The sequence below is a fragment of the Paramisgurnus dabryanus genome, chromosome 7 (assembly GCF_030506205.2).
Source record: "Paramisgurnus dabryanus chromosome 7, PD_genome_1.1, whole genome shotgun sequence".
NCBI classification, from domain to species: domain Eukaryota; kingdom Metazoa; phylum Chordata; class Actinopteri; order Cypriniformes; family Cobitidae; genus Paramisgurnus; species Paramisgurnus dabryanus.
The window spans coordinates 27272652-27296877 of NC_133343.1; the positions used below are offsets into that span (position 1 = coordinate 27272652).

At 35.8% G+C, this 24226-nt stretch overlaps 3 protein-coding genes and 1 long non-coding RNA gene across 8 annotated transcripts; 2 read left to right on the forward strand and 2 right to left on the reverse strand.

The window, feature by feature from the left end:
• Nucleotides 1-6597, reverse strand: gata2b (GATA binding protein 2b). 2 transcript variants are annotated; one of them, XM_065264891.2, is made up of 5 exons: nucleotides 5262-6530; nucleotides 4004-4504; nucleotides 3197-3339; nucleotides 867-992; nucleotides 1-746 (listed from the first exon to the last, which is right to left on the reverse strand). In XM_065264891.2, exons 1-5 carry the CDS (start codon nucleotides 5515-5517, stop codon nucleotides 516-518), a joined length of 1257 nt encoding a protein of 418 aa, XP_065120963.1. In that variant the 5' UTR covers nucleotides 5518-6530; the 3' UTR covers nucleotides 1-515. The 2 variants fall into 2 exon arrangements, with proteins under 2 accessions (XP_065120963.1, XP_073671311.1); XM_073815210.1 differs by having other exon boundaries at nucleotides 561-746; nucleotides 857-992; nucleotides 5262-6597.
• On the forward strand, nucleotides 703-17421 carry LOC135746276 (uncharacterized). 3 transcript variants are annotated; one of them, XR_012336984.1, is made up of 6 exons: nucleotides 703-839; nucleotides 8310-8354; nucleotides 8509-8641; nucleotides 10679-10788; nucleotides 14071-14188; nucleotides 17302-17421. It is a non-coding gene; the product is annotated as an uncharacterized lncRNA (long non-coding RNA). The 3 variants fall into 3 exon arrangements; XR_010531507.1 differs by having other exon boundaries at nucleotides 8509-10788; XR_010531508.1 differs by lacking the exon at nucleotides 703-839 and adding an exon at nucleotides 4398-4494 and having other exon boundaries at nucleotides 8310-10788.
• LOC135746272 (fibroleukin) lies at nucleotides 12380-24202 on the reverse strand. 2 transcript variants are annotated; one of them, XM_065264893.2, is made up of 6 exons: nucleotides 24113-24202; nucleotides 16803-16989; nucleotides 14065-14163; nucleotides 13849-13961; nucleotides 13500-13762; nucleotides 12380-13360 (listed from the first exon to the last, which is right to left on the reverse strand). In XM_065264893.2, exons 2-6 carry the CDS (start codon nucleotides 16945-16947, stop codon nucleotides 13030-13032), a joined length of 951 nt encoding a protein of 316 aa, XP_065120965.1. In that variant the 5' UTR covers nucleotides 16948-16989; nucleotides 24113-24202; the 3' UTR covers nucleotides 12380-13029. The 2 variants fall into 2 exon arrangements, with proteins under 2 accessions (XP_065120965.1, XP_065120964.1); XM_065264892.2 differs by lacking the exon at nucleotides 24113-24202 and adding an exon at nucleotides 17381-20485.
• On the forward strand, nucleotides 20620-21781 carry h1-10 (H1.10 linker histone). Its single transcript, XM_065264895.2, has one exon. The coding sequence runs from the start codon at nucleotides 20677-20679 to the stop codon at nucleotides 21292-21294; it is 618 nt and encodes a 205-aa protein (XP_065120967.1). The 5' UTR covers nucleotides 20620-20676; the 3' UTR covers nucleotides 21295-21781.
• Nucleotides 24203-24226: the final 24 nt, after the last annotated feature.

A 24226-nucleotide genomic window follows, 5' to 3' on the forward strand; every position in this document is an offset into this window, starting at 1 on the left:
AAACAAAACTTTATTACAAGGAGCCTACACAGTTAAAAGAGTGTGCGTGTATAGTATTAATGTATCAGTACTGAGAACATGAATAGTTGCCGCTGATGTTGAAAGATGCATTCATATATAAAGAACAAATAAATAAAGCCATAAAAGAAATAAAGCAGTAATTATATGGTTTAAAGGCAGTCTTGCAAAATGTGTTTTTCTTATATGATTTTTAAAATAAAGGAGTTTATACAGCATTTGTTATTTGGGAAGACTACTGTCCTTTATCTGATACATTTTTATTTAAATAAATAGGGGTTATTTATAATTAATTGATAACAGCCTAATTAAACTAGCGGTCAAATTTTACATTGGCTTAAAATACATAAAAACCACAAAGTAAAGTGCAAATTGTTTTTACATAAGGAACATTGAATGCAACTAATACACCTGAACATTAAAGCACAAGAATACAGTGGCTTAATTTTATATTTTATGTATGTTCATTAAGTATGATGTGGTATAGTATCTTTCTCTTAGCCTATGGCAGAGACTAAACTAGTGTGACTAAATGCAGGATGTATTTGTATGGGCGGGGTCATATTGAAGGGGTGGGGGATGTTGACCACATGGCTTAAAGAGGATTGTTTTTCTTGCACACAACTGTCAAATTGTTGAAACTCCCCTCTTCTTTTCTTAGGTCTGCTAGACATTTTCCTATTGCGGGTCTGAATCCCATCTTTCTTCATAGTTAGGGGGCGGTTCACCTGAAATCACAATGCCAGAAGAGAAATATGAAGTACACCATTTGTACAATCATAACTGCACACTGATGTGCTCTGCATACGCAAAACGTTAAGGTAAGAAAAACACATACATTCACTTACATTGTGTAGTTTGTAGTATAGACCACAGGCGTTACAAACAGGTTCCCCCTTGGCATTACGTCTCCAAAGTGTGGTGGTGCCAGTCTGGCAGTTTGCACAACAGGTGCCTGCTCGCCTAGATGCTGACTGAAACAAACATATACAGTTAAAGTTAAAACATTTGTCTGCTGTAATGAATTTGATCAATAACAGCTTGTGATTAAAAATATAATGTTATTAAAAGGGAAGAAAATAGATTTGACTCCAAGTCCGAAGCAATGCAAAATTTTGCTGCATACAGTAAATAGACATTGCTTTTTTGTTTTTAAAGTAAACTATTGAATATAAATTGTGTATATTATGAAATAATATGACGCATATGAAAAGAATACACACAGGGTAAATGTAAACATGTAAAATAAATATTTTTTAGCTAATTAGGACTAATTAATGGCATTTGTAATAAACAAAAAGCTAATGAGACTTAAGACAGTTAAACATTGCTGGTCCAAATGCTTTGTTGAATGCAATTGGTTGACCAATAATGAGAACAAACAAACAAAATAGTTTTTTCAAAATAAATAAAATACAGATTTATGTTCTCCAAGAGAGAAAAAATTATTCAAAGTTTGCACTGCTTAAAAAAATAATCTACACATTTCTGATTTCATATTAGCCTAAGTCAACCACGTAAGGGATCTAGAGATGCTGACTAGATCCGTTTATAGCAGCCTACCTGCTGGAGGAGGAGCAACAAAATCTGCCAGGTTATTAAGAAAGCGTTTTACGCAACAAAAAAAAACATAACGTTGACATAAACGAGATTCTTAATTTGTCATCCTTTTTAATGTCTCTCATGTTAAGTAAAATTACGCCTTCCTACAAACTCCACATCTTTTCTTTAATGTCCGTCCTGTGGAATGGTGCTCAATGAGGTGAAATAGAGACCCTCCACATGTCAAAGCAAAACAAAATAAGAAACCAACCGCGAACGGAAGCGTTGTCGGGTCACGCGACGTTATCGGTACGGAGCAGACATCCTGCTACGGAAACAAATCGCCCAACCTGTCTCAGCACGCGTTCCCCAAATATACGACCTGTAGCTGATGTCAACGCGCTCGTGGCGTTATGACTAAAGCGCGAGATCCGAAGCCAGTCAGCCTAAAATTTACAACTAATGCGCCCAGAACGCAGGTTTAAAGAAAATCCGTAAAGGCAGTCACGCTGATTTATTACGTGTTTTCCTTTTTTATACGTTTTGCAAACCTTTTCCTTTTAGGCACTTTTGGTCAGACTGTTGTTCTGTGTTTTGTGTTAAACTGTAATAGGCTATAGTTGGGGTTAGTATAATTATTTTAGGGTTTATCTTATACTATGCATTTGACATAGAGCCTACGTTTTTTATTTGCAGTACATTACAAGCTTTTATCAGTATGTTACCTGGGATCGAACCCACAACCCATTGCCGTGCTATAAATTGAGCTACATGCAGAAACACTCATTTGTGTGCTTTTTAAAGTGATGCTCTGCCGAAACAAGAAATATAATTTTGCCAATAAATAACATATTAATAAATAAATATAGTAGCAGATGGAATATTACATAACTGCCTGACTGTATTTTATTTAAATGCTTATTACTATTTTACAATATTATTTTGATCAATATCTTCACAGAGCACATAACCATTTGATCTCAACTATTATACTTCCATAAATAGAATTATAAACAATATTCACACGGATTTTAAAAACACAAATGCCTTTTTGTTTCAGTAAATGAAATGAAATAATAAGGATAAAAAAGTTGGACACAAAATTTGAAAATTATAAACACATAATATATTCAAATGGCGTTAACATAATAGACCTGTCAGGAATAAAATAAATCTGATTTCTGATCAAGTTCACACTTATTCATAATGAATTCCAATTTATTACTTTCTGTTTAAGCCAGGGCCATGGAAACATAATGGTCCATTAAACACAATCTCTCTTTCTCTCATCCAGCAATTCCCTGTACAATTTTCTTTGTCAGGTTTACAGTGAGTGTACATCATGTGGGCAAAATGTTAGTAAAGTGAAACATTCATATTAATAAATGCTGTTATCCAAAGCGACTGTGATCCCTGGAATTAAACCCATGACCTAAGTTAGCTATACAGCACATTTAGAAATGTTGTCTATAGAGCTTAATAATTATTGTACTTTTTTAATTGACATTTGGACCATCACTGAGCATACCCATGAATGAGCTACCAGACAAACTTTTCTCAGTGTTATAACACATTGTAGTAGGCCTACATCTGTGTGTGTACATGCAGGTGGAATATGTCGTCTTGTGGCACTTACCAGTCGGCGCTTGGGCCTGATGAGTGGTCGGTTCTGGCCATTCATCTTGTGGTAAAGTCCGCACGCATTACACAGATAATGACCCGTTCCATCCCTTCGCCACAGAGGAGTTGATGTAGCTCCACAGTTCACACACTCACGCCCTTCCGGCACAAAATGAGGAGAGAGGAAATAAAAACTTGAGCAACTTATTCATGCTGAGTGGAATAAATGTGGTAATGCGGTTGTACACAGGAACATTATGACTTTGTAATCTGTTTTCTAAAGAATTTGAAGTTTGAGGCCAGTTTCACTCAACACATGACAAGATTATGCAATGAATATGTGCAGATGTGTATAACCACTTCCATACCAAAAAGAACACATGGAAATATATTTACAGTTTTATCCGAGTGATATTTAACATTTATGCACTTGGTAGACACTTTATCTGTCAGTGTGTTCCCTAATGTCTGTGAAGTCAAGGTTAAAGTTTCATGAGATTATGGGCATCCAAGTTTGATTTCAGTCACTTTAATTTCAACCTTTGACATGGCCTTTATCAATCAATTTTAAAGATATGGTTATTCTATATTCTCACAGAATGTTCTTTACATAGGATAATTTTATATCTGTAAATACAGATAGGGTCAGAATCCGCTACATTTTTTTTGTCAAAGTTTAGCTTTTCCCTTGCATTTTGCATTGAAATTTTCCTTTTGACAGGTGCATTCATTGTGTAATGGCAATTTTACAACAATACAGTCTTTATGTTATCCATAAAATGTGGGTTCCTCTGTTGATGTGAACTACAAACTCTGAGGTTACCTGAGAAAGCGCGGCTTTTGCTTTTGCATTTAGAAAAGGTGTTGCCCGCACAGCTCCTGAGCAGACCGGAGTACTCGTGCGCTCCAGATAGCGCATAATCGGGATATGAGGGTATATGTGTCGTAGTCTGCGCTAGATTGCGTATTGGGCTTGAGCACTCCATCTTCATCCCGTCGACGAACTGCAGGTTGTACTTTCCAGTGTCTCTTACAGCGCACGCATGGTCTGGGGACGCGTCCTTGGGTGGAGTAGGGGGTAGGCAGTAGATTTGAGGGCTGCAGTGTTGCGTCATTGACAGGCAAGGCATTGAACCCGGAACCGTACCGTTAGCAGTATACAGGCCGGTTGACCTTTCAGGGCCCGCTGAATGAAGAACCGCTTTGCCCAGGTGTCCGACGGCCCATGTGCTGTGGTGTTGAGCCGATTTGCTGTTCTCCAGTATCGGAAGACCTTGAGTATGGATAAGATGGGGTCGACACATTGAGCCACCAGTAAGCCGAGCTGACAAAAGATAAGAAATTGTGTTAATTGCAACTTCTGTACATTACATAAGTGTTTTCGTGCAACATATGCGTTATACGCTAATCTGTATAGTTACAATAATGAATCAAAATGTGTTACATAATGCAGATGCTGAAACTCTGTAATATTTTATACAGTTTGTTGGGGACCAGATTTCAGATACAATGTCGAAAATATAATTTAATATTGAGGTGAAGTAATCTTAACTTGCTCGTTGCAATTTAAAAAAAAAAAAGTTCGGTATTATTATTCGATATTATTTTATCTTGTCGATGACTACAATCATTTTCGATAAGTTGCCCTATATTTAAAAAAATATCGAAATTCGTTTTTTCATGGAAAATAATATTTGTGAAACTAAGAAAACTGTTGTGATACAACATTTATGATGCGTAAAAGCAATACATGCAAATTAAAAGAAAATTGCAGTCAGTCAATTACGTTTAGGTAAAATTATAAAAATTTAAACGAAAATTAAAATTATTATTGTTTTTTTTTTTTTTTACTTTTTTTGCTTGGATGAGTGTCATAATTGTAGCCATCGATAATTTATATATAATATAATATATTATAATTATAGTAAACAAAATATTAGAAAAATAAGGTCAGAAATAAAACTACATAGCACTTTGTACTCTTATGTCAGTGACAGACCGAAAGTGGTAAAAAGCACTTCATTTAAATTAAAAAATTTGAAAGAGAAAAACAATAAACAGAGTGCCACAGGCCTACTCACCATGTGTCTGACTGTAAGACATTCGTGCACGAGTGTGAGAGTGGGGTCCGTGTGTGTGATAATAGTGGTTTCCTTGAGAGTCCAAATGGCTGAGAAATACATCCACCTCATCTGGTGGTAATAAAGGGGCACTGGGCTCTATATATCCTGAACCATGATGTCCTAAACCAGTGTGAGAAGTCACTGAATCTGGGTTACCCATTAATGGTGAATGATGAGCGTGCATCATCCACCGGGGTTCCGTCGGGATCTCCATCTGTAGAAGCGTTCCCGCGTGATGGGGATTGAAATTATCCTGTGCGGTTATTAAATAAAATTCAAGTTATTCCAAATTTATCCGGCGTGTGCGCGTTTTATCCAAGTATTTGTCTGAACTTATTATTTTTCTTAAATATAAAACACTGATATGTTACGCAAAATTAATATAGAATAAAATAATGAGCGAAAAACTCGCGTGTGTCTCGTGACTATTCACAGTGACACCTCTTCACTTGCAAGAAGCGCACAAGCGATTCCCTAAACGATAAAGATCTCGCACGTGCAAATACCACACCTAATAGCTGTTTACCTCAGCTCTTTTGTGCTTGTAATAACTGATATAGATCTTTCACACAGATATACGATAGCAAATTGGTGGAAAATAAAGGCTGGAAATAAAGTTGTCCAAAAACACCGAACTTCTTACTTCATGGCACGCTCGCGTTTCTCCTAAAAAGTTATCCGATTTTCTTTGTACTGATGCCTGTGAGCGTCGGGAATGAGCGCTATAGGAAAGTCACACTAGCGACTATTCAGAAAGTCAATATGCAATAGACTTCTATAGGCAGAGGGCAAAGGAGGACTCCTCCCGCAAGCGTGAAGGATTTTCTAGCCAATAACAGTTCGTCCTTTTCCAGCTCGACACCTGAAACCCAAATTTACATCCCTGCATGTCATCCCCTAATTTCTTTATAGGTCTATGCTGTTTACACGTAATTTAATCCAGTTGCACTTCATGCATGTGTTCATGCAGACGTATATGCATACTAGGGTTGGGAATCAAACCCACAATATTTGGACTGCTAAACGCAATGCTCTACCAATTGATAGGATCATGATATTGTGTTGGTATATAGTTGAGTAATGGCAAATACATTATTAACACCAAAAATGTTGTCTTTTACAGGAAAACTTACACTTAATGCAATGCAATTTAAATATAATGGTTTACCTTTTAAAGAAATGTAAAACTATATATGCTATTCGTTTTTTTTCTTCATATTTTTAGATGAAGAGGTTAATAAGGTAAGCGCGCTAATTGCAACGCCCTCCAACGACCTGTCCCGTGTTTTAATTATTCAGGGAATAAATTTCTGGCCGGCGCGCGCCTATCGTCTGTCTCGGCAGACACGTCTGGTGCGCGGTCAGTGACAACACGAAACCATTGACCACCAACCCTCACTCTCGTAAGATCTGTCCATCAATTTGAGGAGAGAGAGAGAGGTAAAGTGAATGACAGTAAGGAAGTGAAAGAGAGAGATGACATTCTTGGCAGAGACATTTAGAAGCAATGTATTGTAGGGGTCCTTTGAATCCAGTAAACGTCAAAGGAAAAGTGTCATGGACCTATTTTTTTACATTTATTAAAAGTTACATGAATTAAAATATCAGCGACTTGTTCCAGTCTACATGTTTAGCTAACAATCAAGACTAATTTCTAATTATTTCTTATTTCTAAGTATTTCTAATTAGAGCAACACTGTAAAAAAATAATATCAGCAGTTTTTCTAAGTTATGTAAACTTATCACAAGTCCAAACTTATAAAAGTAGGTGGAATTGAATTGAATAGAATTAAGTTGTTTAAACGTCAGGCTGCATTTTTTTGCACTGGTCAAAAATGGTTACTGCATCACATTCTAGTTTGATGTCTGGTAATTATTATTAATATATTACTACATATACATTACAGAGATCACATAGGCTACTCCAACAACCAAAGTGATGTGAGTGACGCAGTAAAAATGTAAATATATGGTATATTAAATTAGATAGACAGTCTGTTAGTATCTCTGGATTATGTAATAACTTTCATTCCTTCATATTTTTGGGAAATGTGTTGGACTGGATAATGCCTTTCTTATTCAAAGGGGTCAGTAAAACTGAGTTAGGAAAACTTTGAAAACTGTCAACTTTGTAAAACTTAACTTTTTGCCCCCCTCTCTCTCTCTCCCTCCTTGTGTGTCTCTTGACAGCATGAGTTCAACAATGTAGCCTATGATCCTATAATTGCCCGTTCATTTCCTCCGCAAAAAGAACCAGGAAGGCAGTATTAACAGTATACAGTAACAACCTGTCAATCATCTTTTCTCTTTTTCAGACAAACTATCAAAGGGAATATTAAACAGCCCACACAATACTTTCATTACACTTCAAAAATGATTAACAGGACACTTATATTTTCTTATTGTGAATAGCTAAGTATTTTAACAGTGATTCAGTGTTATGCATTGTTTCACCAATATTGTACCAGTTTAACCTGATATATCATTGACTCTGCATGTATTTTAGAACCGGCCCATCTAGCCTATTTAACTCTAGTTTCTTAATTGTTCACTGTAAAAAAAATTTAAATGTTCAAATACAAAAAATAAGTTACCTCAGTAAGGTGCCTTAAATTTTATGTTAATTCAACTTTAAAAAGTTGTGTAAACTATGTAAAATAAATTTTTTAGTTAATTAATATTTTTAAGGCAACCAGGTAACTTACTTTTTTAAGTTGAACCAACATTTTTGTTCGGCGAGTTAGCTTTAATTATTTCTGAGAAGATAATTGAAAAAAAATACATATGAAAGACTTGCATGTCTACCTTGTTATTAATAGGTGCTGTACCTTTGATTTAGGGAGTGTTATTGTTAACATATTTTTGCTATTAACCAGATCTCATTCTGTCAATCAGTTTTCTGAATTCAAAACTGAACAGATCTCATCCAGTTATCTCTTAAAGTCCATAATAATTATTCTTATTTATCTCTTATGGACTTAATTGTTTACGACTACTTTCTTTTAGGCATGGATATGACACTGCTGACCTGACCTACACACTCTGGGGAAGGTATGAGGACTTTCAGTGTGTGTGTTTGTGTGTCTGTGTGTGTCTGTGTGTGTGTGTGAATTAGTGTGTCTATTTGTGTAATTGCAAATCTATGTGAGTGAATGTGTGTGAAGATGGTGTAGTGTGAATAACCCTCTACCCCTCCCATACCCAGAATGCCTTGCAGGCCTGGTTTTCACCACATCAGGATACAGGCCTGCTGGCTTAATTCCGGTGTGAAACGGAGCGCTGGTGCACCGCAATGTGTGTGTCATACACAAGCAATCCCACCTCAGACAGATGGACAGGTGCTCTAACGGACATTCACTTTTGTTACGTTAATTAAATGCAACCATTCTTTACCAAATAAGTTTATGTCGCGTACACAAAGAGTTCATGTGCAAATCTATACACAGATCCACTTTATGCAGACAACTACACTTAGACTCAGCAGAATGGATGCTTGATGTTTCTTTATTGTATGTTACTTCTGAAATTAACATTGTATTGGTCTTAATTCAACATTTTATTGGAATCGCTGGTAATGTCTGTCAGAGAAGGGATGTATATTTGGTGTTGCCAGCAAAGCAAGTGTACGAGCAGTTCGGCTCAGAGGCACATTGAAGGCGGATTGTCCCATTGTGTGTATTTTAATAGCAGTGAAGTCCTATGAAGTTGTCTGCTTACGTTTACATTCATGCATTTGGCAGACACTCCAAAAAGGGCCTACAGTGCATTCAAGCTATACGTTTTAGTAGTATGTGTGTTCCCTGGAAATCAAATCCACAACATTTGCTCTGCTTATGTAATGCTATACTAAGCTAAAAAATTATGCTAAATGGCACTAAAAGTGGTTCGCTGGCTCGTAATCATAGGGGGGCCATTTTTAGTGCCATATAGCACAGATGAAGTACCTGTGTAGAACCATATTATGCTCTGTTGAACCATAAGTTGTGCTATAATGGTGCTATATCACCACCCCTTCACAGGTGCAATATGTGCAATGTACACTCTTAAAACAAACAGTGCATAGAGGAACCATTTTAAGTGCCATATAGCACAGATGAAGTACCTGTGTAGAACTATATTGTGCTATGTAGAACCATATATGGTGCTATAGTGGTGCTATATGACCCCCGTATGGGTCTTCATAGGTGCTATATAGCACTAAAAATGGTTCCTCTATGATTACAAGCTTTTAGTGCTATTTAGCACCAATTTTTAGTCAAGAGTATATAGTATACATTTTTAAGAGGAACATGCAGGGTTGCCAAATCTTTAAGTTAAGAATCTGGCCCTATGCATAGTCTATATAACAATGTTCATGATAAAACAAACCAGTAAAAGCAAAAAGTCACCTTTTTTCAACCCAACATGCTTCAGCACATATGCCAGCATATCATGCATGGGACAGAATGCTTTAAATACAAACTGAAGTTCACATTTAAAATCAATAATTTGATGTTTTACAGGATAATGTTCAATGCAAATATGCTTTTAAAGGTACTGTTATATAATTTGGTCCTGTAACTCGACTGGCATTTCAATTAATGTTTATTCCTTTAAATGACAATTTAAAAGACCACAAGTCTCTGCCATCGATTAGCAAATAACCTTTTTTTTAATTGCTTAATTTTTTTGTGGTTGGATGATAGTGGTCCATAAGAAAATGAATAGACCTGAGAGCAGATATTTAAGGGGGCAAAGTTTTAATCGTTCTGATTGTCAGGCTATTTTTAGTGGCACTTAAATGTTGTTCAGTACTCTTTGCTATGTTAAACCTTGATGAATTTGAAAATCTATTGAAGGGATCAAATCACAGAGCTTCAGGTGAAATTTATTTCATTTTTAACACAAAGCTGCCATCTTCTGGCCATTCCTGGAGGTTAGAATCATGACAGTCCATTTGATTTTAGAGTCAGTGCTTACCACACAACCACCAGCAAAATGCTTCAGTTGTTTTCTAGTTGACATACATGACAAACATGAAAAACGACAAAATACAGACATATATAGAAATAGTGTGTATTTTTGAATAGTATATATACAATGCATTATAGCTTGTGCTATATTAAGTACGATTTAAACTTGAACCAGATTTGCTTTTGGAACAGGAACAGTATCTAGATGTTGAAAGTTTCTTTGTAGACAAATGACATAATGATGTGTGGTAAGAGACTAAGTGTATGTGTGCACGAGTGTTTTTAGCTTTAAGGGGATGTGCTGGGTAACTGTTGCCCGCTTTGGGTTTCCGGACTTGGGGCCTGCACACTGCCAGTTCCCCATCTCCCTCTCTCTCTATCTCTCTCTCCATCTTTTATTTTATCTTTTATCACACCAACCAGGCTCTCAGTCAGGATACTGTGGTAACAGGCAAGCTGATTTCTGCTTCACCCTTATGATCTTGATGGAAGAGAGGAGTGGAGAAGAGAGGAGGAGAAAAGAAGAAGAGCTGGTAAGGCATGCAAACAACACCAGTGTCATGGGTTTGATTCTTAGGATATACAAAAAATGTATACCTTGAATGCTGTGTAGGTTGGTTTGGATAAAGGCATCTAAAAGCGACCAGTTACACAAATAAGACAGATTTTGGATTGTCAAAATATATATAATTAAAAAAAAAATTCTGCCATTGTTTTTAGTTTAAAGGACAAAAAGAGCATTCTAATATATAACCAACGTCTTTCATAAATCATGCTGCTAAATTGATGAAAATAACCTTTATACTAAAATGCACATGTTTGCATGTGTATGTTCATGAGTGTATGTGAAATTTCATATCTGGTTGATAGTCAGAAGATCATAGGCGGAGAATATTAATAGATACTGTGAGCGTGGTGACTGGCATCTCTTTGTGAATACAGCGAAAATGGGCAGATTCGACAGTGTGCACATTCTGTCTCACAAACACTTTGTGACTTGTGATTGAAGATCATAACCACATCTTTTAATAGCATATACATGCGAATTTGTTTGTGTGTTTCAAATATATCATGAATTCGGCACGTTAACGTTTTAACATTCCAACCACAGTAGCTCACAACAAACTTTAAAAAAATTTGTCTCCAAACTCCAGTGCATCTACAGTTTACAGTAATCCCTTTAGTCAAATGTAATGAGGATTTACATCTAAGAATGTGTTTGTGGGAAATAAGTGAAGCAGCCATTTGATACCTATGTTGATTCGATTTTCAAGTGTAGTTTTGGGTTTTCTGGTTACTATGGACGTGGATGGTGACTGCCTCTTTAAACTTCAAAAGGAGCCAAAACAACAGATTTTTTTTATAGTTTCTGAAGAATGAAGAAAGACATAACATGAGGATTTTTGGGTGAACTGTCCCTTTAAGTGATCATTTCTAATGTAATTTTATTGCCAGTGCAGCAGAGCCTCTGAACTTTGACCTCTCTTCAATGTGATGCTTACCGTCCTGTACAAAGTATAGGGTTAAACAGTATTTGCATTATACATTTGCACTCATTTTACAAAAATATGACAGCAGAATTTACCAGATTGACCAATTAGAGCCAGGTAGGCCTATTTTAAAGCGATAATTCAGCCAAAAAAGACAGAATTTGAATTTTTGGTGAACAACTTTAAAATTAAAATTTCATCATTTTCAATCATTTTCTCATCCTCATGTTGTTCTAAACCTGTATGAGTTTTTATTTTATTTTGATGAACACAAAAGAAGATATTTTGATAAATGATTGTAAACACACAGCTGATTGTAACCATTGACTTCCATAGTAGAAAAAAAAACAAATACTATGTAATTCAATGGGAACCGTCAACTGTGTGCTTACCATCATTTATCAAAATCTTCTTCGTCATTTATTACAATACTTCCATAATATTTGTTTTCCTACTATGGAAGTCAATGGTAACAGCAGCTTTGTGCTTACCATCATTTATCAAAATATCTTCTTTTGTGTTCATCCAAATAAAAAAAACTCATACAGGTTTAGAACAACATAAGGTTGAGTAAACAATGACAATGAGCCATGTTTAATTAAGAATTAAAATAAATTCATGCTTTCGATATAGATATAAATAGAGACATGCAAGGAGTTCACACAGCTTACATTGTGGCATTTAAAATTTATTGCGTAAGAAAACGTTTATAAACATTCTTATATCATACCACTGAAATCTTCAAATAAAAAAGTTTACTATAATTGCAGGTCCAGGTTACAATATAATTAACAGTCCATTATAAAACATTTGAAGTGAATTAGGCTACACCAGCGGTTCAAAAACCTTTTTGCGGACAGGGGAGAATATTTTTCAAGAAACGCCTTAACAGAGTTACTAAGCATATTCTTATATTAAAGCATATTTTTACATACGTTTCATAGTGATTAACAAAAACACAATCTCTTCTGAATCATGTTAATTTAACTTGTGGGTTGTTTTGTTCAAATTACATTAAGACTAAACAGTTATACTTTTTAATGATCTTAAAAGTTTTCCTTAAATGAACAGTATCAAGACTGACATGTAAATATCCCTACAGAACAATTATATTGTTTATAACAAATTATTTCACGGACCCCCTGGCTAAGGATTGAGGACCCCCGGATCCCACTTTGAAAACCCCTGAAACACACAGTGCAAGGAAGAATATCTATACACGTCAAAAATCACAAGATTATATTCTTACAATGTCATTAGAAAAAATACAAATTCAAGTCTGCCCTAGCTCCGTTTGGGTCTTGTTTTCATTTCAACACTTTTGAATGAGTATCTTTCCCCTGAGCGATAGTCAGTCAGGATATACCAGGTGCCCCAGTAGATTCCATCTGTGATGCCAGTGTAACGCCCATTGTAGTAGCGTCCATTAAGGTTAGCAGCCAAACAGGAGTCAAACCACCAGCCTGCACCATAGTAGCGGGCACAGTTACCAGCGGCATATCGGTCATTATCCCGATCAAATGTGCTGAAAGATCTGCCGTCGTGATTATACTGTCTGCTATAGCTGAGAGCGTTGCCAGCATCACCGTAGTAATCTCGAGCAGTGATGCGAAACCTTTCATGGGAAAATACCACATGCATCAAACAATAGTCAGAAAATGTCAGCATGTGCATGGACAAAGGGAAAATTAGATCAGGGAAGCCATCAAGTGATAAATATATCGTTCTTCTATGTTCAATGTGCGTGCATGTACCTTTGGTTTTCTCCTGCCACTTTAAAGGTGTTGTAGTTTGCGTGGCGCTTCTGTTCGTACCAGTCTTGAAGGGTGATGCGGAGTGTGTGATGGCCACTAGAGGTCAGGGCATGGAGAACTGCATTGCCTAACCAGTGCTCTGTCTGCGGTGAGCCAAATCCATCACGGTATTCCTGCCAGGTTCGATTAAAGTCAGTTTGTCCATCAAACCGACGCTGGAACACTGTCCATCCCCCTCCAGCTGAAGTCATGTCACACATAGCCTAAACAGAGAGAGGTGTTAGTCGTACAATACATAGATGTTTATATTTGGGGTTAGCTGGACCAGTTATAAACATTATATCTGTACCTCCAGCGCTGGCTGCTTTGGATCAGGTTGTATGGTGTAAATTCCATTCTCTTTGATTCCTAGCTGGTAGATCTCTTGACAGTCTTGAGGGTAAAGGCCTGCGGAGGGAGGAACTGCACAGACACGAAACATCTGTGAACATTTGTGCAGTAAATGTACTGACATTGCTGGACTGTTTGTTCTGCGTGTTTGTTTATCGGTGTGAATGTCTCTCACCTGTAGGTGTCCTTGGTTTGGGGCTGTTAGGTGTGGAACGTGTGATACTCTTCAACAACAGCAGCAAGTCTTTCTCTCCACCCCGGCCCACCACACTTTCTAATACAAGAGAGAGACAGAAAGAGTGAGTCAAAAAAAATCTGAATTTCTTATATTAAAAGTAAATTCAAACAGCTAGATCTTGCAAAAGACATCAATTGTTATTGCTATTCGATTTTTAAGTATTGTTATGGATTATTTGATTCATGGGTCATTCCACGGAATGGGTATTTCTGTCCCCAGGAATAACTAACTAACTCCTGTATGTTTATCTAATACCAAATTTAAACTAAATATTTTAAAACATTAATAAAAACAACTGAAAAATAGCGTTTTTTATCTGTCCCTGCTCTCTATCTCTATACTTTACCTTTAAATATAAAGCAAACAATTCTTTAGATATATTAAATTTTTTACATTTTTGTGTGGGTCCATATCCCATCTTTGCTTTAAATATTTTTTTACCATTGAAAAGTCATAATATTTTAGATAAAATGCACATTTTAGTCATGTCCCAAGGATTTCACTCCTGTTACCCAACACGTTCCCCCCACGTATCCCGCAATTCACATTTTCAAGAGAAAGTGACATCATCTGGATCTTCTGAAGGTCATGTGAAAATCAAAAGTCACTTTTCTCTTTTCTTTTTTCTGTATATTTTATGATATTGATGATATGACTGTGAAAGTCAATCTTAATGTTTAGTCCTGTTACCTATATTTTTTCTTTAATGTTATTGGATTATTTTAAAATAAACATTTTAGTAAATCACTAGAATCTTTATGCTATTAGCAATTATTTAATGCAGCTATATTTCATCTATTAGCTTAATCTTTGCTAAAAACTCAGTCCTGTTACCTTCAGTCCTGTTATCAACATGCCTCCATCCTCCATTAAGAAACCATGTTAAAAAATAAACTAGTTACCTGAGATTGACCATTACTCCTTTTGAAAAGTAAAACATGTGTATTATTAGATTCAGTTAAAAAAAAGAAAAAGAAAATATTAACTTCAATTTTGACGAGTTACAAAATGCAAATGGCACCGATTCGGTGGAATGACCCTCATACAGTATCTCCATGACAGCTCAATAGCAAGATATAAAGTACACTCAACAAAAGTTGTCACTGCGGCCGTACCCTTTCAATACATAGAAGTACCTTAATGGATCATATCTGTACATAAATGCTACATATAAGCAACTTTTTAAAGGGTATCATCTCGGGCTGCATAATGATTAATCACAACTAATTGATTGCAGAATAAAAGTTTTTGTTTACATCATATATGTGTGTACTGTGTATAGTAATAGTGTGTGTATATATATATATATATATATATATATATATATATATATATATATATATATATATATATATATATATATATATATATATATATATATATATATATATATATATATATATATATATATACATACACATGCATGTATATTTTTAAGAAAAAATATATTTAAATATTAAGTATTTTTTATAAATAATTATAAAATGTATATACACATTTAAATAATTCTAGAAATAAATACATGCATGTGTGTGCATATATACATAATTATTATACACAGTACACACACTTATATGATGTAAACAAAAACTTTTATTCTGCAAACGATTAGTTGCGATTACTTGTTATGCAGCCTTATACCATTCCCACTGACAACTTTTGCACCTTTATTTCTGAATGTGTTTTTATTTATTCACTAGTTGATTATTACAAGGTGATTAGGGTTTTTTGTAGGGTTATACAAAGGTTAGAATAAGGTTATGAGAGGGTCAGGTCTTCCACAGGTTTGGCATTCCTAAGACCACCTTTGTTTACGGAGTCTAAATAGGGTCTTAATTTCAAGAACAGCATTAACAGAATCAGTTCCTTAAAGGAATAGTTCACCCAAAAATGAAAATTCTGCCATCCTCATGTTGTTCTAAACTTGTATGTTTTTTATTTTATTTTGATGAAGATATTTTAATAAATGATGGTAAGACACAGCTGATGTAACCATTGACTTACATAGTAGGAAAAACAAATACGATGGAATTCAGTGGCTGCCATCAACTGTGTGCTTACCATTATTTATCAAAATATCTTCTTTTGTGTTCATCAAAAAAAAAAAACAATGTAAACAATGACAGAATTTTCATTTTTGGGTGAACTATCCCTTTTGGCCTATCCAATATTTAAGGATAGTCTTAAAGGGACACTCCACTTTTTTGGAAAATGTGATCATTTTCCAGCTCCCCTAGACTAGAGTTAAACATTTGATTCATATCGCAGCAGGCATAGTGATATTACGCAGTACCTGAAAATAGTCCCCTGCTATTGAAAGTAACCATGGGGACCATTTTCGGGCAGTGCGTAATATTATTACACCTGCTGCAGCCATGTTACATCAGCAAAGTCCTTGATTATTACGCCAGAATGAGAGTATAGTTCCTAGCCATATCCATATAGAAAATCGCAACTTTTAATTTTCCGTCAAGTTTTAAATAGAAAAAAATATTGAAACTCTTTGGTAATTTTTTTTGCGCGATGCTAATGGTCTAATCAGATTCAATGGATTATGCTTAGCTATGCTAAAAGTGCTAGCGCCAGAAGAACATATTTTCAAAAAAAGTGGCGTGTCCCTTTAAGTATTTAAGTGAATGCTGGTATCACATAGATATAATGTGGGATGTACTGACCGAGTCTGGTGGTCAACTCTTTAAGTCTGTGACTATGGCAGCGGAGGTCACATTCTGTAAGCACTGCTGCCATAAGAGCCAAAAAGCCTACAATCGATTCAGAGCTGTCTGTCTGACTCAAAACCACCGATTCATGTTGTAGCATACAACGCTGAAGCTGGATGAGACGTTCAGAAGCGTCAGACACCTATAGGACACAAACACATCTTAAATCTCAGTCATTATATTTAACAGTATTTTTCACAATCTGTACTCTTCAACAATTGTAAACAAATCTCCCATTTGTAAACCCAAACTTATTAAGTTTTTCCAGACTTTTAAAAAAGAAATAGAGACATTTAGGTTTTATTTATTGGTGAATTAACTACATGGCCGTACTATTGTAACTATTAGTCTAGCACATTGCCCTAAGTGTTTATATTTTATAATAATTATTAAGAAAAATTAAATACTGAATCTCAAATCCTATATGCTCCTAAATCTCTCGGTTATCCCACAGGTAATGTTTTGTGAACTGATATAAGTACACTACACATCAAATGCTCATGCTATCATCATATGCACTCGCAAAAGCTTACCTGTGCGATTCTGCGATTCTCTGGACCTTTTTTGAGCCGTGTGTCCTGCGGATGATGCTTTTTAGAAGGTGAAGCTGTTGCGATGCTGTTGGGGGGTCCGGCCACCAAAGCATCCCTCTGACCCAGCACACAAATGTACATCATGTTCGTTCCCAGCAAAAGCAAGGGTAACACGCACACACATACACGCATGATGTTGGGACCGCCTGTGAGAAACCGCAGTGGAGTCCAGAGAAATAGTATGCACCTGTTCCCTTTATTTGCCTCTGTGTACTTGCTGTATCTTTAATAGTTGCCCTGTAACAAATTGCGCAGCCTCTTCTATAGTCTATTGCTCTGTCCTACACATTGTATTCCTATCTCACTATGCGCTCCACAGAGTCTCGTCTCCTGTTTTTCTCTTTTATTTGATCTTCTTTCCCTCCCTCTCCTCTGCTCCCTTTTTGTTTGTGAGGCTCTTTTGGCTCAGATTCTTAGATAACTGTGGCTCTTTGCTGTCTGACATGCAACGGTACACCCACCCCCTTATAGACACACAGACTCATTCCTATACACATGCAAACACTCAGTTTATAACAAATTGTGATATAGTAAAATTAGTTAAATCGGTTAAATTACCTAATGCTTATATATGAATATATATACAGTACAGTATAAATGCAATTTATGTTAAATAAGTAGTGTAGTAATATGTGTGTGGTTTTGAACGTGTGTAAAGCTTATTGAGTTTGTTAAGGGTCGTAAAGGAACTCAGTAACATTCCTCTTCTAACAGTCATATTAAAAGACGGACAAATACACAAACTAATTCATAAACACACATAGGTAGAGAAAAACAAAACTGTTGAATAGTTTGACCTTTGGTACACTTTGACCCCTAACCTTTCTCTGTCTACAAGAGGAAGGTGCTAGACCTGTTTCATTGAGGGATGTTTGCCATTAGTGTACATGTTACAGGAAGTAAGAATAGCTATAAATACAACAACACAACTGTAAATGTGTTGACATGCATATGTGAATTTGTGATTGGGTTCCAAAGTGTATAATCTGTATTATTTGTGCAACACAGACACACTATGTGTTAACATGATCATCCACAAACCACAATATCATCAATGAATAGACTTGAGCTGCCATCTAGTGTTGAATATGTGCAGTGACGTCATCCGTCGCTCTCAATTGTTTACAAAACAAAAGACTTTCAGACCTTGAACTTCACTTTTTTATTCTTCTATTTATAGCAGCTACAAAATAAAAGTAATTCGATTTTAAGTTTTGGGTAAACACATTAAGAAAGGCAAGACAATGCTGTAGAAATCCTGCAGACCTCTTATAAAATGTGTGTGTATGAAACAAATTATAAAAAAAATTGTTTCTAGAATTAATACAAGATATTAATAATTTATTAATAATAATATAATTCTCAAAACCCAAAATATTTCTTTTAATATTTATTTCAAATCCTTTAAATCAGAAAATGTAATATTACTGTTCGATTTGTTTTGTTCGATTTGATTAACAAAACTTTGCATATCACTTAGTTATACTACTAATAATAACTTTTAATTTATGAGAGATTAAGAATAACATTTAAAGGAAAACACCACCGTTTTTCAATATTTTACTATGATGACAATCCTTTTGCCATGTAAGACCCATATGCCTCGGTTGGGATTGTTTAGAGCCCTTTTGACTGAAGAAAGAAAGACATAAACATCTTTGAGTAAAGTGGGGTGAGAGTATTATCAGGAAATTTTCTTATAAAAAGTGGAATATTCTTTTAAGGTCCCTCAATTTACTTAAGTCAGCATTTCATATATGATTTTTTTCCCCAAGCAAAAGTGTTTACTTATCCAAAACTGCTTGGGTTAGTCCAAAGGCCCCCAAACTTTTTTTCTTTTTTAAAAATGAGTTTTTATTTTCCTTGTCATTTTATAAATTAAATGAAATGTAAATTTAATTGGATTATGGTATATCATTTCAAAATTACTGTAGCGAAGTGATATTGCGCGACCCACCTTATCCCATTGTCTCAACCCACAGTTTGAAAACCCCTGGGTTAGTCTACTCTTTGGCGACCCCTGAAGTTTTTATATGGTTTATGCCGCATTAGAGGGGAGGAGTTTTCACCTAAATATTTTTTGAAAAATGCCCTGAACTAAAAGAGTCATTGTCTAAATTAAGAGTTTGGTTCCAAAACGAGATAACTCCGTTTTAAAAAAAATTTGTCAACATGTTTATTATTAGATGTTATCATGTTATTATTGTGCTACTTAGCTTTTTTATTAAGAAGGCTTAAATCAAAACAAACCAACTGCAGTTTAATTGATATTAATTGGAATGCACTATCAAAAAACCGAGAATTTTAGTGTTATCTCGTTTTGGAACCAAACTCTTCAAATATAATCACATAAAATGCTTAAATTATATGAATAGCTCCAATAGTGTATAGATTAGAACAATAGGTCCTCATTTTCTGAATCCGTTTGAAAGACAAACAGATTCGAAAGGAAATCACATTGTTATTGGTTGACTAAAGATAAAGCTGAAGGTTCTCTCTTTATATTCTGTTATCTTCACAGATCAACACAACCAAGATATGCCGTGCACATAATTGGTTAATAAGATACAGCCACTTTCTGATAATAAGCAAATAAAATATATTAATATGATTTAAGTGTGATTATATTTGTTTATTTGCCCCCAAAAGGGGGCGATTTTAATTTGTTTCAAACGTGCGACCGCGCCTCTTTTTATCAGGAAGACAAGAGATGCAGAAAAAAGTTTGCCACGCGAGGGCGTTTAATGTGTTAGTTAAGTGAAATTAAACTTTTTGTAATTTGACGATATAACGTAATTGCAGAATAAGCACTATACATATAGCATCGTCTGTGTCTTTATTTTTAGCGCACGTGCAATACGTGAACAGTCTTCATGTCAATGAAAAGATTTTGGCTTGCAAAGTTGGTGCCCCTACCCAAAACTCCAAGGTATTCTGCCGGTGAGATCTTTTCTTAGCTTTCTCTTAACGTCATTTTGCGTTAACGTCACGTATTTCACACACTACTAAAAAGAGCATCGTTTGCTCTTTCCATGTAAGTATTACATATTGGTAGTAAACGTTTAGGTAACAAAATAAAAGCGACCAAAGTCGTGGAAGAAAGCACAACTCCTCAGGCGCCTCTGTCGAGCGTGTTGTTGTTTTCAATCACGTCCGCGTATTGCCTTTAAACCTGCATCATGAAACTCCGTGAGTTTCATGAAACACGTTCCCCATAAACACTTTAAATTTGGATCATGTCTGCGAAGACTGAAGAGTCGGCGCCAGCCCAAGCACCTGCACCAACAGTAACCAAAACGAAGAAGACACTGACAAACAAGAGGAAACCTGCTGCAACTGGCTCGCCAGCCAAAAAGAAGAAAAGTAAGAGCAAGACGCCTGGCAAATACAGCCAGCTCGTCATTAATGCGATCCGAACCTTGGGGGAGAAAAACGGCTCGTCGCTTTTCAAGATATACAATGAAGCGAAGAAAGAGAGCTGGTTTGATCAGCAGAACGGTCGCACGTATTTGCGCTACTCTATCCGCGCGCTCCTGCTCAACGACACGCTCGTGCAGGTGAAAGGACTGGGAGCCAACGGCTCATTCAAGCTCAATAAGAAGAAATTTGAGAAAAAGGCAAAGAAAAGTACCACCAAGACGGAGAACTCTGCCAAACCAGCGGCCAAAAAAGCCGTGAAAAAGAAAGTGAGTGCAAAAAAGACCCCCACAAAGACCTCCGGTAAAAAGAAGACTCTCACTACCGCGAAGAAACCGAGTGTTAAGAAGACGACGTCTTCCAAACCGAAGAAAGCAGCTGCCAAAAAACCCAAAGTCGAGAAGAAGAAAGAAACCAAGGCAAAGAAGTCAAAATAGACTTATTGAAAATGTCTTATAACTGAATCATTGATGTAAATAGCTTGTTGCAAGAGAATCGAGAGATATATGGTGGACCTGTTATTTTTTATTATTGTTTGGACGGTCTGCATTCTCTGTAAATCGCTTGTGCGATTTTTTTTTTACAGTCTATGGTGCGCACTTTACTTTACTGAGACACGCCCACTTACATTGTGCACTGCATTACGTCAGGCTGTTTTGAAATTTGATCGATGTTTTTTGTGACGCAGTAAGATACTTGGAAAAAAATACTTGCCGGTAGCTTGATATTTAGAAGATGATTATGGTGGGAACGCTTTAGAAAATATAAGTTAGTATTAGAGCCTTTTCATGTCAATTTTTTACTACGCTTGTTACATAAAAATATTTTTGTGCAACTTTTTATTGATGGATGTTCATAAGTAATGCTTGTTCATGCAAATAAAAATGCAATAAAATTTTGATATATAAAAAAAATTGTAAATTATTTCTCATGCAATTTGGAGTGTTATTTTTTTTTTTAGATTTTCTACCAAAAACTATTTTATTACTATTATTTTACTATTAAGGTGAATAGTACACTCAAAATTATTTTTAATAAAACTTGCAGTCACTTTAAAGAGAAAAACGAAGACGTCACAGGCACTCATTTTTAAAGTACAATTTAAATATTACAGGGAATAATGGTCCATAAAGTGTTTTTTAAACTATATTTAGAAATGTATTTATTTATAATAGAAACTAAACTATAATAGTTTATGTAATTTATAACAATTACAAATATACAATATATTATAAATATTTATATTTAAGTTATAATGGCTTGTTATGCCTTTCCTGACTGTTTTCTCGGTACGTAAGTAAATAAAATATGCGAATGTAGTGGTAGGCCCAAAAGGGAAAACATTTTACAATGTAGCTGACTACGCCACCCTGTAGAACAGGGAAATAATATAATATAAATCAATTTTATTGAAAAAAAAGCTCACAGGAACACTGCTTCACAAGAAGGGGTCTTGAGACATGGATACCAAAAAATACAAAACTTTATTATATTAAAACAGGAATCTTAAAATCAATTATGTACGATGGCATCAGGCTAGAAAATCTAAGAGTTACTATGAAGGAGACCGAGGCATGCCTATGGTAGTCCAAATTAATTAAGGAGCACACAGCCCCGGTATCACTGCAACCTTAAACACCCGGTGCTCCACTCTCACCACACTACACACACAGGCATCAATGGTGAACACACTGCACTCCGGAAGTCCCACCACCGTACTCGAGGCCTACTAATGGACAGCCGGCAGCCTCGGCTCCTGTAACAAAGGAATAATGAACCAAACAAAAAAAAAAGATTTAGTATGAGAAACCTAAATAAAATAAACAAAGAAAAGATTTTCCAAAGAAAACTACTAAACCACAAAATAACCCGGCTACAGAAATGAGGTCTTAGCAGAATGAAGAAGTGTACCTCCAAACTCACAGCTATTATCAAATGCTAGACCACATACAAAATAAGTAACTGGGGCAAGTACATAAAGAAAACAAATGAAATTCAATACACCAACCAAATAAACAAAATAAGACAAATACTTACAAATAAACAAATACCAAACTACATAAATACCACAAAATAATTCAAAATAAATAAGTATTAAACAAAGGAACCACAAAAGCTACCTGCATTAAGATCAAAAGTCCAGCCAACTGGGGAAATGCACCTCAAGATCAGATTAATGGTGCAGGACAATTTACAACCAGGCAGGTAGAAAACATAAGAAATACAAATAAATGAATAAACAGATTTAACCAAAAAAGGCCCAATTATACATTTATGTGACGGGCTTTAACCGACGCCTTAGCGTCCACTCTGTCCCCAACGTCACACAACGTTGATGCAAAAAGCTTTAAAATTGCATCGTAGAACAATCACAGACAAAGCAGCAGCATCATCATAAATAGTTGCCAGCTAATCATAGTCCCAAATCCAAATATTCCTCCTACAGGGAATTAATTAAAATTATTTCCAGCCTCATTAGAAATGTTCAAGTGCAATAAAACTACACGTACCTTCAACGTCACTGCGAGAGCGCACACACGTACCTTCAACGTCACTGCGAGAGCGCACACACCCAATCGCAGCAGCCAACACAAGTTTACACAGGAGAACATGCAGGAGCAGCCACGAATAGTAATTATTCACGAGCCATCCCAGAGCTATGAATTGAATGTTTAGACACTTATTTCACGTCACACATTCAATAAGCGATAGGCTACACAACACATACTTGCAAACAAACACGTACCTTAGAATGTCTTCACTGATCGCGTGCACGCAAGGGCGGCGGCCGGCACGAGATTACGCCGAGGAAGGTTAGATACAGGAACAGTCACAAATGATAATCAACACGAATGATCCAAGAGCTATAAATGAAGTGTTTAAAGTGATGTTTACCGCAAGTCATTAAGGGATAAGCGCTGAGCTACACAACACATACCTGCAAACAAACAGGGCAAATGCGGAAGCGGGAGGAGCGAAACGGAAGGGGCGATCCCTGGCAATGACGCACGGAAAGGCTTCAACACACCAGCGGCATCTTACAAACCTGCTTATATCAGGGTACGTGATATCTAATTAGACCACTTGTACAGCTGTAGCAAATAATAAAAAATAAAAAAAGCCTAATAGAAAGGACATCCCACTACACAAAGATGCACAACGTAAGCAACGTGTCTTCCGACCTAATACCAAAATAACACCCACTGTCCATTTTGAGTATGCATTCTTCAAATTTTGTGAATTATAAATACATACCCCGATTACCGTACATTTCTGTAAACTGCAGTGATCTCAATGTCACATCAATAGTGCATCATACATCCATACAGAGATATTAATTATCACAAATCCACAATATTTGTGTAAATG